The sequence below is a fragment of the Myxine glutinosa genome, chromosome 1 (genome assembly GCF_964187855.1).
Source record: "Myxine glutinosa chromosome 1, kmMyxGlut1.1, whole genome shotgun sequence".
Taxonomy (NCBI): domain Eukaryota; kingdom Metazoa; phylum Chordata; class Myxini; order Myxiniformes; family Myxinidae; genus Myxine; species Myxine glutinosa.
In genome coordinates this window covers 15,429,651-15,445,964 of record NC_136261.1, presented here as the reverse complement: position 1 = coordinate 15,445,964, position 16,314 = coordinate 15,429,651, and the positions used below count along the sequence as shown (strand labels likewise).

The window sequence follows — 16,314 nt, the reverse complement described above, 5'->3', positions numbered from 1 at the left end:
ATAGGGGTGCAACCCACCATCCATCCTTCGGCCCCCCTGCGAGAACCACAGCTGCTCTAGCCTCAGCTGGCCAATGTGGTGAGTACCTTCTGCCAAAAAAAAACACTACCATACCCACAACCTTGGTCTTGGGGGAGAAGGTCACAGTGCGTGGCATTCCCCTCACGTCACCTACGCCGCCCTCGTCCCCCAGTCCACACAACTGCAGCCCCCCAGTGCCCACCAAGAGTGCCCAACCCGCAACCCACAATAACCCACAATTTTCTCCAGACACACACCCCTGCCTCTTTGAAATACGTGTTTCAGAAATATAACTCCATGGCCTGCTGGACAGCCAGACAGACACAGCGATGAAACCATAACCTCCGTTCTCCTTCCATGGTGAGTTTGTAACCCCAATTTGTCAAATATCCATATTGACCCATCCAAGCTTCAAGCAACAATTGCTTGGTCAACCTCAGCCCATCTTGGCCCTCCAAGCCGGAGACAGATAGAAAAACAGAGAGGTTCCATATTATATCCCATATTTTCCCATTTTCCCATCCAATGAAATGCAAATCACAAAAGTAAGTTACCAAAAATAACTTCCCTCCAGGTCAAAGGTGTGCATTTCGCACCCTTGACAGCATTTCACACCAGCAGAACTTTAATCCTTCACATTACGCATCTCATTAAATCCCATGTCTTGTTAAGTAATGTGCAACTCACAATGTGTGCTCCATCCTAGGATAGCCATTAAAATCACATGGTGTCCTTAGGCGGGTTATTGCCGGCATTCTGAACAAATTCCCTATTCCTGCCCTAATTGCCGCTGCAGAGGCAAAGGCAGCCCATCGAGTGTAACTCTCCCAAGAAACCGCTTCGCATCAACGTTCATCCGAGTGCTCTCCCTACAGGACTCGCATCCGCACAGCACCTCACAAGACCACATGAACCACCCTGACCAGTCTGCAGCCCGTCGACCACTCGTGTCGCTTCCCGCCGGGCCTGCCCCCACAACGGGGATAACAACCGCCCACGGACCTGTTGGGTGGTGGGCGGCGGTGGGGGGGCTCCGAACGAGATGCCGACATTCCAATTGATCGATCCTAAAAGCAAGTATTCCCGCCCCAAATGATCTGCACACAAATCCCTAACCAAGCTGCCATCTCTTTCGTTTACAAATTATGTACGCAATTTTAGCCTGCCAAGCCAACAGTTAATTTTTCTCCATCCTTCCACCCGTTCGCCCGCGCCCACGGTATAATCCACCTCCTACAGGTCGCTTCCGCGCATGGTCATGTGACTAACAAGAGTCTTATAAAGAATTTCAAAATGAACAAAGGACTCAATTTAACCGGGCGGAAACACCAATAATCCACAACTTCAAGATGGCAGCCAATTAGCAGCAGCACCCGACCAATCCATCCAACAACAACTACAACAACAACCGCTCCCAAACGGAGGGCCTCCCATACAGCGCACACATGACTCGGAACTCGCTCGGCTGCAGCCCGAATGCACAATAACTCCATTCCCAAACTCAACGCACCTCCCACGGAGCCGCGATCAATCTACAATCTAAAGCAACACTCCGATCGCTTGTGGCTTAATTCAATGGCCACCATCAGGATGTCGGCCCTCGGATGGACGCTAAAATCGGCTTACCCGGCACATCAAGCAGCGAATCACAATCATTTAGCCGGCCAATATGCCGCATCCTGGAGCATACCTACTCCTCACGACACACTCTCATGTCTATTCTTCACAGCCCAGAGACCTCATTACAATATTCACAATAATCACATCATTTGAAGCACACACAGTGGTGTTGCACATCAAGTGGTGTCGACACACTCGCATTACTTGCACACCTACTCGCCTACTCGCACACCTTATCAAAATCCACATTCATTCATGTTCCTCTCGCACCATTCAAAATTCATTCATGCCGGGGGTGGTTGGGGGGGGGGGGGGGGGTAGAGAGAGCTTTCGGGGTCGGGAGGAGGGGGGGGGGTTCCACAGAGCAGTCAATACCCGAGACTCTGATGAGGGGGGGGGGGGGGGGGTTGAGGATGGGGTGACAGGTTCAGCGCCTGGTGTTGTGAAAATTAACCAAGTCCACAACTTTGTCCCATAGGTAGGTTTAATATCAATCAGATCTTTGGCATCATCCTGTAGAATACAATCATGCAATATATATCAGGATCATGGCATCATATAGGAAGGATCGACAATATTAGTCAATGCAAGCAAACCTAGAATATGAGCGGATATGTACCATTCAAGACTACATGTCATAGTATAATGTCACAGGAGTGGCTCAGTGTCGCGGACGTCCGAGGTCTTATAGACGCCCCTCAGTGGTTCAAGTGAGCATCACACCCCGGGTTCAACTTTGATACATTTTCACGACATTCTCCCCGCCGTTAGAACTACACTGCCGCTAGGCAGGACTCTAGCGTGCATCAGCATTAATTGTTTGGGGATGTCATTCCATGTCAGTCGGTCCATCCGTAGCGGTCAGGGTGGCGAATTACCCTGCCAGCACGGGTCCGGAGACTACCGGGTACGACATCCCCAAGTCCGGAGTCCCCTGCATCGGAGTAGCCGCTGGAGGCAGGTGTCGGAGGGGGCACCTCAGAGCCTTCAGGCAGGGGTGTATTTGACGAAGGGAGGGACGGCAGATGTTCCATAAGAGGAAGCTTCGGGAGAGTCCATATCCCTATAAGGGTCGGTGACCCCACAAGGGGCGAGATGGCGTACGGAGACAGTGGACCCGCGTCCATCTGCCGTCATCACACGAGCATGCTTGGGATTATCCTGTAGTACCTGCACCTTATCCACTAAGGGATCGTACTTGCTTGTGCGAACCACACGTTTGAAATAGGCCGGCCCTGGCTCAGCGAGCCAACTGGGTAAAGATCGGATACTACCCGAGCTTCTAGGGTGATGGAACAGTCTTTCGTGAGGGGTCTGGTTGGTGGCCGTACATAATAGAGCCCTGATCGAGTTCAGCGCCGCAGGCAGCGACCAAGCCCATTTATCTAGGCCCCGGCCGAAGGTCCTGAGGCTTAGCATGACGGCCCTCCATATAATCCCATTGAAGCATTCGATCTGCCCATTCGCCTGGGGTCTGTACGGAGTGGTGTAACTTGAAGCGACATTATTTTGGAGCAAGAAACTCCTCACTTCCTGGGACAGGAACACTGCACCCCGATCGGTATGCACGTAGGCCGGATACCCAAACATAGAAAACAAATCCTGGAGGCACCGTACGACTGTGGCAGCCGTCATATCCGCGCACGTATAAGCGAAAGGGAATCGCAAGTACTCATCAACGATAGTGAGCAGATAACGAGAGTTACTCGACTCCGGCAGCGGTCCCTTGAAATCCATCGCCAATCTCTACCACGGTCTAGTAGCCCTAACCAGCGTCCCCATGGGAGGGTTGTAAAAACGCGGTTGGAGTTCCGCACATACAGCGTAGTCGCGGCAGATCCGGCGGATGTCCCCAATCGAGTATGGTAGATTACCACTACGCACAAGATGAGCGAAACGAGTCACCCCAGGATGACACACAGAGTCATGCAAAGCGCGCAGACCCTCCAAAGTTATGATACCCGCGCACGTTGCCGGCCTCGATAAAGCGTCGGCGACTAGGTTATCCTTCCCCGGGCGATATTTGATGGTGTAGCAGAAGTCGGCGAGTTCGATACGCCAGCGAGTGATTTTCTCATTCTTAATGCGTTGAGCATGTAAGGTGTCGTACATGAACGCCACGCTTTGTTGGTCCATGATGATTTGGAAGCATCGCCCGAGCAAGTACGGTCGCCATCGCCGAATCGACTCGACGATCGCGTATGCCTCCTTTTCAACAGACGAATGCCTCCGCTCAGCGGAGGTGAGAGTCCGCGAAAAGAAAGCCACAGGGCGCCCCCCCTGGGAGAGTGTCGCCGCTATCGCATGATCCGAGGCATCACTTTCAAAGACGAAAGATTCGCTCTCGTCGATCGTCGCCACAGCGGCGCCAGTGATGTCGGACCTAAGGCCCCTAAAGGCAGCCAAGGCAACTGGGCTCATGGGGAACGTGTCGCAGGCCACGAGGGGGCGGAGCTTCGTGGAGAAATTTTGCACCCACTTGGAATAATGGGCGAACAGCCCGAGAGCATGCTTCAGCGAAGCCCGATCGCAGGGCGGAGCCGTATCGAGCAAAGGCCGCAGTCGCTCTTTATCTGGTGCGACAGAGCCGTGGGTCACGGTGTACCCCAGAAGACCTATCGTGCATAGGGGGTAACGACACTTAGCCTCATTCATGGTTAGGCGATACCTCTGCGCGACCTCGAGGAAGCGCTTCAGATTAGCATCATGATGCCCCTGGCCATGCCCACAAACCGTAAGATTGTCCAGATATACAAAGACATCTGTCAAGTTCTCCTTAGCAACGAGGTCGTCCATAGCCCTCTGAAAACAGGCGACCCCGTTCGTCACCCCAAAAGGTAGTCGGGTGAACTGGTATAACCTTTGACCCGATTCAAAGGCGGTATAGATGCGATCGGCCCTAGAGATGGGGATCTGATGATACGCACTACGCAGATCGAGAGTGCTGTAAACTGAGTACTGGGCCACCTGTCGAACCAGTGCGTCCATCTCCGGTAGGGGGTAGGCATCCAGCTGTGTAAAGCGATTAATCGTCTGTGAATAGTCGATTACCATGCGTCTGCAATGCGCTTCACTTCGCACCACGAAGACCTGGGCCCGCCACGGCGACCTGCTGGGTTCTATGATACCTTCCTTTAAGAGCTGGGCGTTTCTTCCGCAATGAATTGCGCGTCTGCTCGCGAGTAGCGCCGTGATTTCACTGCTACGGGAGTGCAGTCAGTAGTCAGGTTGGGGAACAGCGAAAGGGGCTCAATTTCCATTCTTGCGAGTGCACACCCCGAGCGTGTCAGTCCCACCGAACTCCATTTCCAAACGTCTATGTCGCTTAAGAAAATCGTGTCCTAACAGAATGTTAGCACATAAAGCAGGTAAGACCATGTGATGTACATCTGGAAACATGCGTCCCTTTATCACAAGCTTCAATCGACATTCTCCTTTTGTGCTGAGCCTAAGCCCTTGGGATGCCATAAAGATCCGTCGTGTTGTCCCTAGAACCGGCCACCCATTTCTTTGCACCAGTCGAAGATCAATAAAACTATCCGTAGACCCCGTATCGATTAAAGCCCGCGCAAAAACGCCTTCGATCATGAGTGGAATAATGGCCTGAGCAAGGCCGGAAGATCCGGCAGGTATTGTGCCATCCGAGCGAGATGATCGCGCCTCGCGTGTAGATCCCACGCCGGCTGCAGTTTTCCAGTCGTTCGAGCAGCCTCCGGAGGGCACTCGTGTCAAACGTATAGTTTGCCGTGCCGGAGCAGGAGCTTGTAATTTGTATGAGCAGCCTTCAGAGGGCGCTCGTGTTACGCGAGAAGGGTCACAGCCAACTGTAGTTTCATGTGCTGAAACAAGAGCTTGTAGTTCGCACGAACTGCCGTCGGATGGCGCTCGTGTCACGCGCATAGTTTCAAAGCCATCACGGGACGTTCGGATTCCAGTCAAGGACGGTCGCACCGCGTTCGGTCGCGTTAGCGCCACTTGTTTTGGCGGCCCGATGTACTTCACCAAGGTCGAGCGTGCAGCCAAGGGCCCAGGAGGAGGAGCGCCGCTCATCAAAGCCGGGTGAGGCGCCCCGCTCCATGCTCGGTCCGTTGGCTCGGCGATAAGCCCATTCAAGGTCGCGCGAGTTCGCGAGCCCCACGCAGTCTTTCGGCAGACTTTTGCAAAATGTCCTTTTGTCGAACACAAATGGCAAAGCGCTTCCCGAGCCGGACTCGCTGACCTGGGATGTTGCCGATTCCCACAGAAGTAACACGTAGCATTCCGTACAGGCTTTGGCCTAGCCGCCACAGCAGCCGCCAAGCCAGAATCCGGGTCCTCCTCGGGAGCGGCCATGGGTTCCGCTAGCGTGGTCGTGTCCGCTCCCGGATCCACGGCGGTAGCTCTCTCCGGTCGTGCGAGTTGAGAAGTCCCCGCAACGACCCGTGTGTGGTCATAGGCATTAGATTGCTCCTGGGCCTCAGTGTATACGTGTGCCAGCCATAGAGCCTCCGTGAACGTCAGGTCAGCTGTCTCTAAAAGTCTTAGCCTGAGAGTAGAAGAGCCAATCCCAGAGACAAAAGCATCTCGGACAAGATCATCCTGGACTTGCTCGTGAGTGCGTACCTCTTGAGCACTGTCCGCAAGTAGACGTCGCAGTTCCTGGGCGAAGTGATCTTCCGTATCAGTGGGCTGTTGATTCCTCGTTGCGAGCAGATGCCTGGAGTACACCACACTCCGTTTTTTAATGTAAATTCGTTTTAGCTCTGCCACAGCGGCATTGTACGTCGTACATTGTTCGATGCTCCTGTAGACGTAATGGTCCACTTTAGTCTGCAGCACGTCCAGTTTCATTTCAGCAGTGGGAACGGTATCCTGTGCTTTGAACTGGTTCTCCAGTGATTTGAGCCAGTGAGTTAGCTCCGAGCCCGAGTCCACTGCTTGTGGGTCGGCGCTGAACGTCGGTACATGGATCATCTTGTGTCCCGCCATTTCCGTAGATCTGATTGATATTAAGTGTTGTGAAAATTAACCAAGTCCACAACTTTGTCCCATAGGTAGGTTTAATATCAATCAGATCTTTGGCATCATCCTGTAGAATACAATCATGCAATATATATCAGGATCATGGCATCATATAGGAAGGATCGACAATATTAGTCAATGCAAGCAAGCCTAGAATATGAGCGGGTACGTACCATTCAAGACTACATGTCATAGTATAATGTCACAGGAGTGGCTCAGTGTCGCGGACGTCCGAGGTCTTATAGACGCCCCTCAGTGGTTCAAGTGAGCATCACACCCCGGGTTCAACTTTGATACATTTTCACTGCACCTGGTACTAGGGGAGATGGTCCAGGTGTGGAGGGGGTGGGTATGGGAAGGTGGGACAGTGGGAGCAGTGGGGGGGGGGGGTGGTGGGGGGTTCAGGGGAGTGGGGGTTCGGGGGGGGTAGGAATCCTACTGCATCCTGTCCTCCCTTTACCTGACTGAATATTCCAATTCCTGTACTCCAGGAGGATCTGCTTCTCTCGAGATTCCTACCTGTCGAACCACCTGGCCCCCTGTGGGCCCTCCTGTCTCTCTTGATGTTACCTGCTCTGTTCTTTTTCTCTTTTGGGTTTCACTGCTTCAAACTCAATTTCCTAATTGTGAGTTTCTCTACCTGAACTCACCTTGTAGTTTTCACGACCCTATCAAGCCTACCTGCTCAGCAGTAGTTTTTTCGTTTCCCGACTTCCAACTCAACTGGTGCGAGTTTCATCTCGCCACCAGGAGTTCCTGCCTTCTGGCCATTTCCCTCGGGGTATTCTGTCAGTACAGCCCATTTCTTGAGAGCCTCACTTGCCTCGCTTGGTGTTACCAATCTTCTCTCTGGCTGTCCTTCCTGGGTATGTTCTTGGTCCCTTTCTGCAACGTCCTTAAACACGCAGGACCTCTCAAACCCTGATTCTGTGAAATACCCCTACCCTTTGGTTGGCCAAGGTGTTCCTAGGTTCTTCGTCAATTTAGCCCAACTCTTCCTTGATTTAATTGCTTCTTTTCCATGTTTCCCTAACATGAAAAACGCTGGAGTCTTTCGAAGAGGTATCGCTTACTCTGGGCTCTCCCCATTTCTCTGAGCGAGTTAGGCTAATTATCCTTCCTGGGATATTCTCAGTTCTACTGGCGGCCGTTTTGGCACGCTGAACTTCAGATCCCTGACCTGATTGTCAAACGATTCCAGTAGGCAAAAACCCGCGTTTACAATTTCGTAAATTTAGTTTGAGTCGAGCACAGACGGCTCCCAGCTGGCACAATGCCACACTTCAAGGAACGAGTCGGGGCAAAAATTTCTAGATTATCCCAGCCCAATGTGGCTCACCTTTTCCGATCGGTGGCTGCGCAGCCTTTTCCTCCCGACTCGTATTTCCTTGAAGGCTCGTCTCCTGCTGAGAGTCTAGGTGTTCGCCCTGCGCCATATTGTCGGATTCGAATCCTTTCAAACCGTCGATCCGCTCGCCCGGATTCGGAAGTTTGGAGTCCAGCCAAAATGCAGTTCTCAGGAAACGTAGTTTATTCGACAATCAGGTCAGTCATGGCGCCATGGAGCAGTGGTCACGACAAGGTGGACAACCCGTGGCCCTGCCGTGAAAACTCTAAAGCAGAATCGTGCTGTGCATGTATTTGTACATTTTCAACATCAGATAACACAATCGTAAAACCTTACATGTGCCAGATGGCAGAGTGAAGCAGAGAGAAAGACAAAGGGAGTTCTAGCTGTTTACGACCTTGCGAAACTTTGAGATCTGGTCGTTCCCTGGTGAAATGATTCCCCCGAGCCTGCCAGGCTTGAAGTAAATCGTGCTTCGAGATAACGTGGAGCCCGGGCAGGAATTAATTTTGTCCTTTCCCCAGTGGGCGGTTCTGTCGGGCCTGGTGAGAAATCAAAGAGAATTTTCCTTTTAGAGAGAGAGAGAGAGAGAGAGATAGAGATACACAGAGACAGACAGAGAGACAGAGACAGACAGACAATTACCCGGGTCAAATACCATGTGTCTGGAAAGAGCCCCTCACAAAGTTGTCTATGGAAGTTATACTAACTACTACATTACCCGTTACATTATTTTAAAAGGTCCCTGAAAGTTGCAATTATAAAGAGATTTAACTATTCTGCAAATGAATTAATATGGGCGAGGCCGACAAGGATAACAAATGACCCTTCAGAATTGTCCTCCCCGAGTTGCCTTTTTGTCCCCCGTCGCTCAGCGGAGTGAAAGGGGGACTATGGCTTTCCCCTCCGTCCGTGTGTCCGTCCGTCCGTCCGTCCGTGCGTGCGTGCGTAAGCGAAGGACCGCATTCGAATTTAGTGTGTGGGTGCAACCCACGTCAAAATCCAAGATGGCCGCCGCCATGTATGTCTGATGCCATGTATGTCTGAACCTTGTAACCTGCATATCTTGAAAAATAAGCGAAGTACCAACTTCTAATCTGGTGTGTGGGTGTATCTAGGCATAAGGAAGAACGCTATTGAAAATTGGGTCGCCACGTCAAAATCCAAAATCCAAGATTGGAGAGGCGTGTGAGGGATTGGAGAGGAGAGGAGTGTGAGGGATTGGAGAGGAGAGTAGAGGAGTGTGAGGGATTGGAGAGGTGAGGAGTGAGGGATTGGAGAGGAGAGGAGTGCTAGGTGGAGAGAGGAGAGTGTCAGCCGCCATGTATGTCTGAACCTTGTGAGATGAATATCTTGAAAAATAAGCGAAGTACCAACTTCTAATCTGGTGTGTGGGTGCATCTAGGCATAAGGAAGAACGCTGTTTAAAATCGGGTCGCCACGTCAAAATCCAAGATGGCCGCCGCCATGTATATGTCTGATGCCATGTATGTCTGATGCCATGTATGTCTGAACCTTGTAACCTGCATATCTTGAAAAATAAGCGAAGTACCAACTTCTAATCTGGTGTGTGGGTGCATCTAGGCATAAGGAAGAACGCTATTGAAAATTGGGTCGCCATGTCAAAATCCAAGATGGCCGCCACCATATATATGTCTGACCCTTGTGAGCGAAATATCTTGAAAAATAAGTGAAGTACCAACTTCTAATCAGGTGTGTGGGTGTATCTAGGCATAAGGAAGAACGTTATTGAAAATTGGGTCGCCATGTCAAAATCCAAGATGGCCGCCGCCATGTATGTCCGAACCTTGTGAGATGAATATCTTGAAAAATAAGCGAAGTACCAACTTCTAATTTGGTGTGTCAGTGTATCTCGCCATAAGGAAGAACGCTATTGAAAATTGGGTTGCCACGTCAAAATTCAAGATGGCCGCCACCATATATATGTCTGAACATTGTGAGCGAAATATCTCGAAAAATAAGCGAAGTACCAACTTCTAATCTGGTGTGTGGGTGTATCTAGGCACACGGAAGAACGCTGTTTAAAATTGGGTCGCCATGTCAAAATCCAAGATGGCCGCCGCCATGTATGTTTGAATCTTGTGAGAAGAATATCTTGAAAGATAAGCGAAGTACCAACTTCTAATTTGGTGTGTGGGTGTATCTTGGCATAAGGAAGACCGCTATTGTAAAGTGGGTCACCACGTCAAAATCCAGGATGGCCGCCACCATATATATGTCTGAACCTTGTGAGCGAAATATCTTGAAAAATAAGCGAAGTACCTTCTGGTGTGTGGGTGTATCTAGGCATAAGGAAGAACGCTATTGAAAATTGTGTCGCCACGTCAAAATCCAAGATGGCCGCCTCCATGTTTGTCTGACCCTTGTGAGCGAAATATCATATCATGGCATGTTTTCTGCGTGTTCCACTTTGTCAACTCACATCACTTCCCCGACGGGGGACCTAGGCGTAACGCTTGTTTCCTTTACAACAGCTGACAATGATTTTTCACTGCAATGTCCTTCTTTCATTTGCAATCAAAGCCTGGCATTGCATCTGATTTCACTTACAAAGAAAAATTCATGCATTTAAAAGAATTTGCTGAGCACAGTTTTTCAGCTCCACAATTCAAGAGTACATTTCACGAGCACAAATTCATTTTCCATATGGGCCTAAGAGATGAAAATGATAAACTATTTCATACATACTTTCTGTGATTTTCCTGCAAGAACTACAATTAACTACAGGGGAATTTATTCATTCAAGATAGTATTAATTAATTTGGATTTCTGTCGAAGTCCTTCTTCTACACCCCCAAGCTTGTAGCACTCACCACTAAGCTTTCATGCACTCACCAGCAAGCTTTCATGCACTCACCACCAAGCTTACATGCACTCACCACCAAGTCTATCTGCACTCCCCACCACGCTGTCATGTACTCACCACCACGTTTACATGCACTCACCACCTAGTTTACAAGTACTCACGCCAAGCTTTCTAGTTTCCTTTTACAATTATGTGTTTTTCTTTCATTGCAACAAACTTCCATGTTTATGTAATTAATCAGATTGTTCAAGAAATGTGGACATTTGATAAATTGGACATTTGAGATGGACTTTAACTGTCCACATTGTACTCACAAGGAATAAAGATAATTTGTGTTATAACTTTGAATAACTCTTCATTAACTAATTCAAATTCATATCTGTGATTTCTTTGTGCCCCTCAACCCATTCTCAGGCATTCAAACTGAGCATACTCAGAAGTTTTCTGATACAGGTGTTCCAGGCTGCGTTCCTGTTGTCAAAGTCAGACCTCGCACGGAAAAGCAAGAACAGCAACCATGCAACAATAAACCTGAACACAACTTAAATAGAACTCATTATGTTGATAAGTTGAGAAGGCATGGAGAAAAATCTGTTGTTGCTAAGAAATCAGCCCATTCATCAAAGTTTTTGCAAGGAGAGCTGAAAGGATACATCGTGGGAAAACCTCACGAGTGCAAATTTTGCAACAAATCATTTTCAAAATCAAGTCTTTTCAAAAACCACATGCTTAATCACACAGGAGAAAAAACGCACAAGTGCACAATCTGCAACAAGACATTCACACAGTCATGCAGTTTGCAATCTCATCTTAATATTCATACAGGAGAGAGGCCTTACAAGTGCACAATCTGCAACAAGACATTCACACAGTCAGGCAGTTTGCAAACTCATCTGAGAATTCATACTGGAGAGAGGCGTTACAAGTGCATAATCTGCAACAAGACATTTACGCGGTCAGGCAGTTTGCAATCACATCTTAGAATTCATACAGGAGAGAGGCCTTACAAGTGCACAATCTGCAACAAGACATTTACCCGGCCAGGCAGTTTGCAATCTCATCTGAGAATTCATACTGGAGAGAGGCCTTACAAGTGCACAATCTGCAACAAGACATTTACGCGATCAGGCAGTTTGCATTCTCATCTTAAAATTCATACAGGAGAGAGGCCTTACAAGTGCACAATCTGCAACAAGACATTCATGCAGTCAGGAAATTTGCATTCTCATCTTAGAATTCATACAGGAGAGAGGCCTTACAGTTGCACAATCTGCAACAAGAAATTCACGCAATCAGGCAGTTTGCATTATCATCTTGGAATTCATGCAGGAGAGAGGCCGCACAAGTGCACAATCTGCAACAAGACATTCATGCGGTCAGGACATTTGCATTCTCATCTTGGAATTCATTCAGGAGATAGGCCTTAAAAGTACACCATACGAAACAAGACTTTCAGGCGGAGAGACAGTTTGCATTCTCACAGAAAAGTTCATACAGGAGAAAAACCTTACAAGTGCACAATCTGTTACAAGAAATTCACATGGTCAAGAAGTTTGCATTGTCTTCTTAGATCTCACACAGAAGAGATTTGCCAATGACTTTGATCTAAATGCTGCAGAAACCAAGAAAATGCTCAAATATGCCATCATGTATTGCTCAAATACGAAAAACGAAAATGCTCAAATACGAATGACCAATCTGCCAAATGAGGTCAAGAGCTCTTGGAAATTGAAGAAAGTTGAAATTGTACCAGTGATAGTCGGACCAACAAGGATGATCAAGATAACCCTTACTGTGTTATTAAAAAACATTCCTGGGAATATCACCACAAATGAGCTACAGTTGGAGGTTGTCAGTGGTTTCTCTGAGGATGCTAAGAAGAACCCTTGGAGCAAAGCTATGAGAATGAGGTTTACAATCTGTTTGATGAATTATGATCCTTTCCCAAAGATGAAGGTGGAGATTTTGAGGTCTGGGAGAATTTTCTTCGACTTCCTGGAACCCACAAATGGAGACTACAACCAACAAGATATTCACATTCTCAACATAGAAAACAAAGAATTACAACTTAGCAGAGGACTCGTATACAAAAAGAAAAGGCGGCATTGCTATTGAGGTGTCTGTACCCACATACTTTGGTATACCTGAAACCTGAAAATTTGGAATAGGGCCAGGTATTAGAATTGAACAAGCATCACCGCACTGTGGTCACATCCTGCAACACAAGGTACAGTGCAACAAGCTTCAGAACAGCTAAATTTCGTGTCAGTCAGACCAACGGTTGCCGAGAAAATGAATATTAAAAATGCACACACGCACATGGGCAACTGATCACCAAACCCTGCTTTTTGCTTCGCGAGCACAGGGTAAAAATTAGGACCATGTACACGACCGGTCAAAAGTTTTAGAACACCTCAATTTTTCCAGTTTTATTGAAATTTACGCAGTTTAATGTCCAGTGAATAACCTGAAATGGTACAAAGGTAAGCAGTAAACTGCTCGAGGTTAAAAAATAAGTTTAGTTGAGCAAAAACGGAAAAATAATGTAAATTGCACAATAATATTGTAAAACAAGTGTTACGCCTAGGTCCCCCGTCGTTGAAGTGAGTTGACAAAGTGGAAGACGCAAGGTGGCCATCTTGGATTTTGATGTGGCGACCCAATTTTCAATAGCGTTCTTCCTTATGCGTAGATACACCCACACACCAGATTAGAAGTTAGTAGTTCGTTTATTTTTCAAGATATTTCGCTCGCAACGTTCAGACATATATATGGTGGTGGCCATCTTGGATTTTGACGTGGCGACCCAATTTTCAATAGCGTTCTTCCTTATGCCTAGATACACCCACATGCCGGAATAGAAGTTAGTAGTTCATTTATTTTTCAAGATGTTCCGCTCACAAGGTTCAGACATTTACTTTTCAAGATATCGCGCTCACAAGGTTTAGATATGGTGACAGCTATCTTGGATTTTGACGTGGCGACCTAATTTTCAATAGGGTTCTTCCATATGCCTAGTTGCACCCACACACCAAATTAGAATTCGGTCCTTCGCTTACTTTTATAAAGATATTGCAGTGCACGTACACACGCACACAAGGACGGAGGGGAAAACCATAGTCCCCCTTTCGCTCCGTGGTGCGACGGGGGACAAAAAGGCCTTCAGGGAACAAGTAATGGGTTGACAACTTACAGCTGTTCTGCAGCAATGTAAGTAAATTAAGCCTTGAAAGTTGATGCAAACAATTCCTACAGGTGTCCCAACCTCTGCTGATTACTTGATTACAAACCCCGTCTGTGTAAAAGCAGTATTGGAACAGACTGTTATTACACCCTCTGAAGTATTATTTGGACAATATTGCACTGCAGGAAGTAGTATATTGGAAACTGGAGGAAACTCTGACAGGAAGAGGTCTGGTAGACCCAAAGCCACAACAGAATCAGAAGACAAGTTTCTGAGAGTCAACAGCTTGCGTGATAGGCGGCTGACAGGACAACAGCTTCAAGCATAGCTTAACACTGGTCGAAGTAAGCAAGTCTCAGTTTCAACTGTGAAGAGAAGACGTCGAGCTACAGGTTTGACAGGTCGAGTGACAGGAAGAAAGCCATTGCTGAGATGGCAAAATAAGATAAAGAGGCTTGCCTGGGCCATGAAGCACCGCCAGTGGACGACTGAAGACTGGAAGAAGGTCTTATGGACCGATGAATCAAAATTTGAAATCTTTGGTTCATCACACAGGGTTTTTGTATGCCGTGGAGTCGGCAAAATGATGGTTCCTCAGTGTGTGACACCAACTGTCAAACATGGAGGAGGAAGCGTGATGGTCTGGGGCTCTTTTGCTGGATCCAGAGTCGGTGACTTGCACAGAGTGACTGGCACCCTGAACCAAAAGGGCTACCACAGCATTTTACAGCGCCATGCAATACCCTCTGGTGTATGCCGAGTTGGTCAGGGGTTCATCCTTCAGCAAGATAATGACCTGAAACACACCTCCAGGCTATGTCAAAACTACCTTCGAGGAAAAGAACAAGACGGGAGGCTTCAAATCATGGAATGGCCAGCACAGTCTCCAGACTTAAACCCCATCGAACTGGTGTGGGATGAACTGGACAGAAGGGTGAATGCAAAGCAATCTACAAGTGCAACACTTTTGTAGGAACTTCTGCAACAGTGTTGGGAAGAACTTCCCAAACAATATTTGATTTCCATTGCAGAAAGAATGCCACACGTGTGTTCGGCGGTTATATCTGCAAAAGGTGGCTGCTTTGCTGAGTCAAAATTTTTAATTAAAATTTGTTCAACATAATGAGTCTATGATTTCTTTTTTTTATCTCCAATTGTTTATTTGTTCTATGCTTAATTTCAGAGCACATTGAGACATTAAACTGCGTAAATTTCAATAAAAACTGGAAAAATTTAGGTGTTCTAAAATTTTTGACTGGTAGTGTATGCTATGCATCAAAAGGTATGGGTGCTTCACAAGGATGATTCCATCGATAGTGAAGTGGTGTATCTCAGACTTCTGGCTGTGAATGCACACACGGAGGTGCTTCTGAAAAGAGTGCTTGCATTTGAGAATGCTCCACTACCACTAAGTCTCTTTTCTAAGGATGGTGCCATTATGTCCTGGACCCAGTCATATGTAATGCACAAACTTCAAAAGTTAGTACCTGGAGACAAGATTGCAGAAATCCAGAGATGCAATGCTGTTATCTTTGATGGACATGCAACCATGCAGATGATGGTACCTCCTACCACAGTGACCCTGGTGAATATATGTTTTCGAGACATGGCTGAATGTTTTCTTGGCCATCTCATGCACAACGGTAGAGTCACACCAGAAGACGATGTCAAGCAGATACACATCATCTTTAACAAGTTAATGGAGAACAGTATCAAGGGCCAGGCCTGTTCAAAGAGGGGAGCATGCCAAGGCCAGGTATTCCATGTACAGTGAAATGTTCCAGTTCCTCAAAACTGTTCAAAGTTTTTGACCCATGGACAAAAAAAAGCAAACATTGCACGGTTACTACATGGAGTATATTGTGCAACATTCTTCAGAACAGCTGAAGGCTGAGCAGGCAATGTATATCAGTGGTGGCCAAGAGGAAACAACACCATTAACCAGACAATATGAGGTAAAAAAACAACATAGAATCATTGTGTTCAAACCAGGACGAAGCTGATAAAAGGATTATTTTTCATGCAATAGCAGTGGCTAAAAATGGTGCACACTCTTGTTAGATGCAGTCCTGACACAGATGTCTTATGTCTCCTTATCCACAAATGTCCGGCAATAAAAGCAAAAGAAGTCTAGTTCCTGACAGGACGTGATGGAAAACAAACGCAAATGACCCACTACATTCCTGTTCATACCATCCACTCAACTGAGCAGCAAAACATCTTGCCAATCTGCTGCCTGTCAGGGTGTGATACTGTAGACTTTCTGTTAGCATGGAAAACACTGCCTATCGGCTTATTTTGCAGAATGCCAAT

General features: G+C 47.6%; 2 protein-coding genes across 2 annotated transcripts in view; both read left to right on the top strand.

The window, feature by feature from the left end:
* Nucleotides 1–15,237, top strand: part of LOC144893656 (uncharacterized) — a 41,100-nt gene extending 25,863 nt beyond the window's left edge. The window contains exon 2 of the mRNA XM_078784698.1: nucleotides 11,232–15,237. Within this exon, the coding sequence (XP_078640824.1) occupies nucleotides 11,543–12,244 (702 nt within the window). The 5' untranslated portion in view covers nucleotides 11,232–11,542 and the 3' untranslated portion in view covers nucleotides 12,245–15,237. The remainder of the gene's footprint in view (nucleotides 1–11,231) is intronic.
* The window catches only part of LOC137421421 (uncharacterized), a 139,998-nt gene that overhangs the window by 18,207 nt on the left and 105,477 nt on the right, over nucleotides 1–16,314 (top strand). The window lies entirely within an intron of this gene.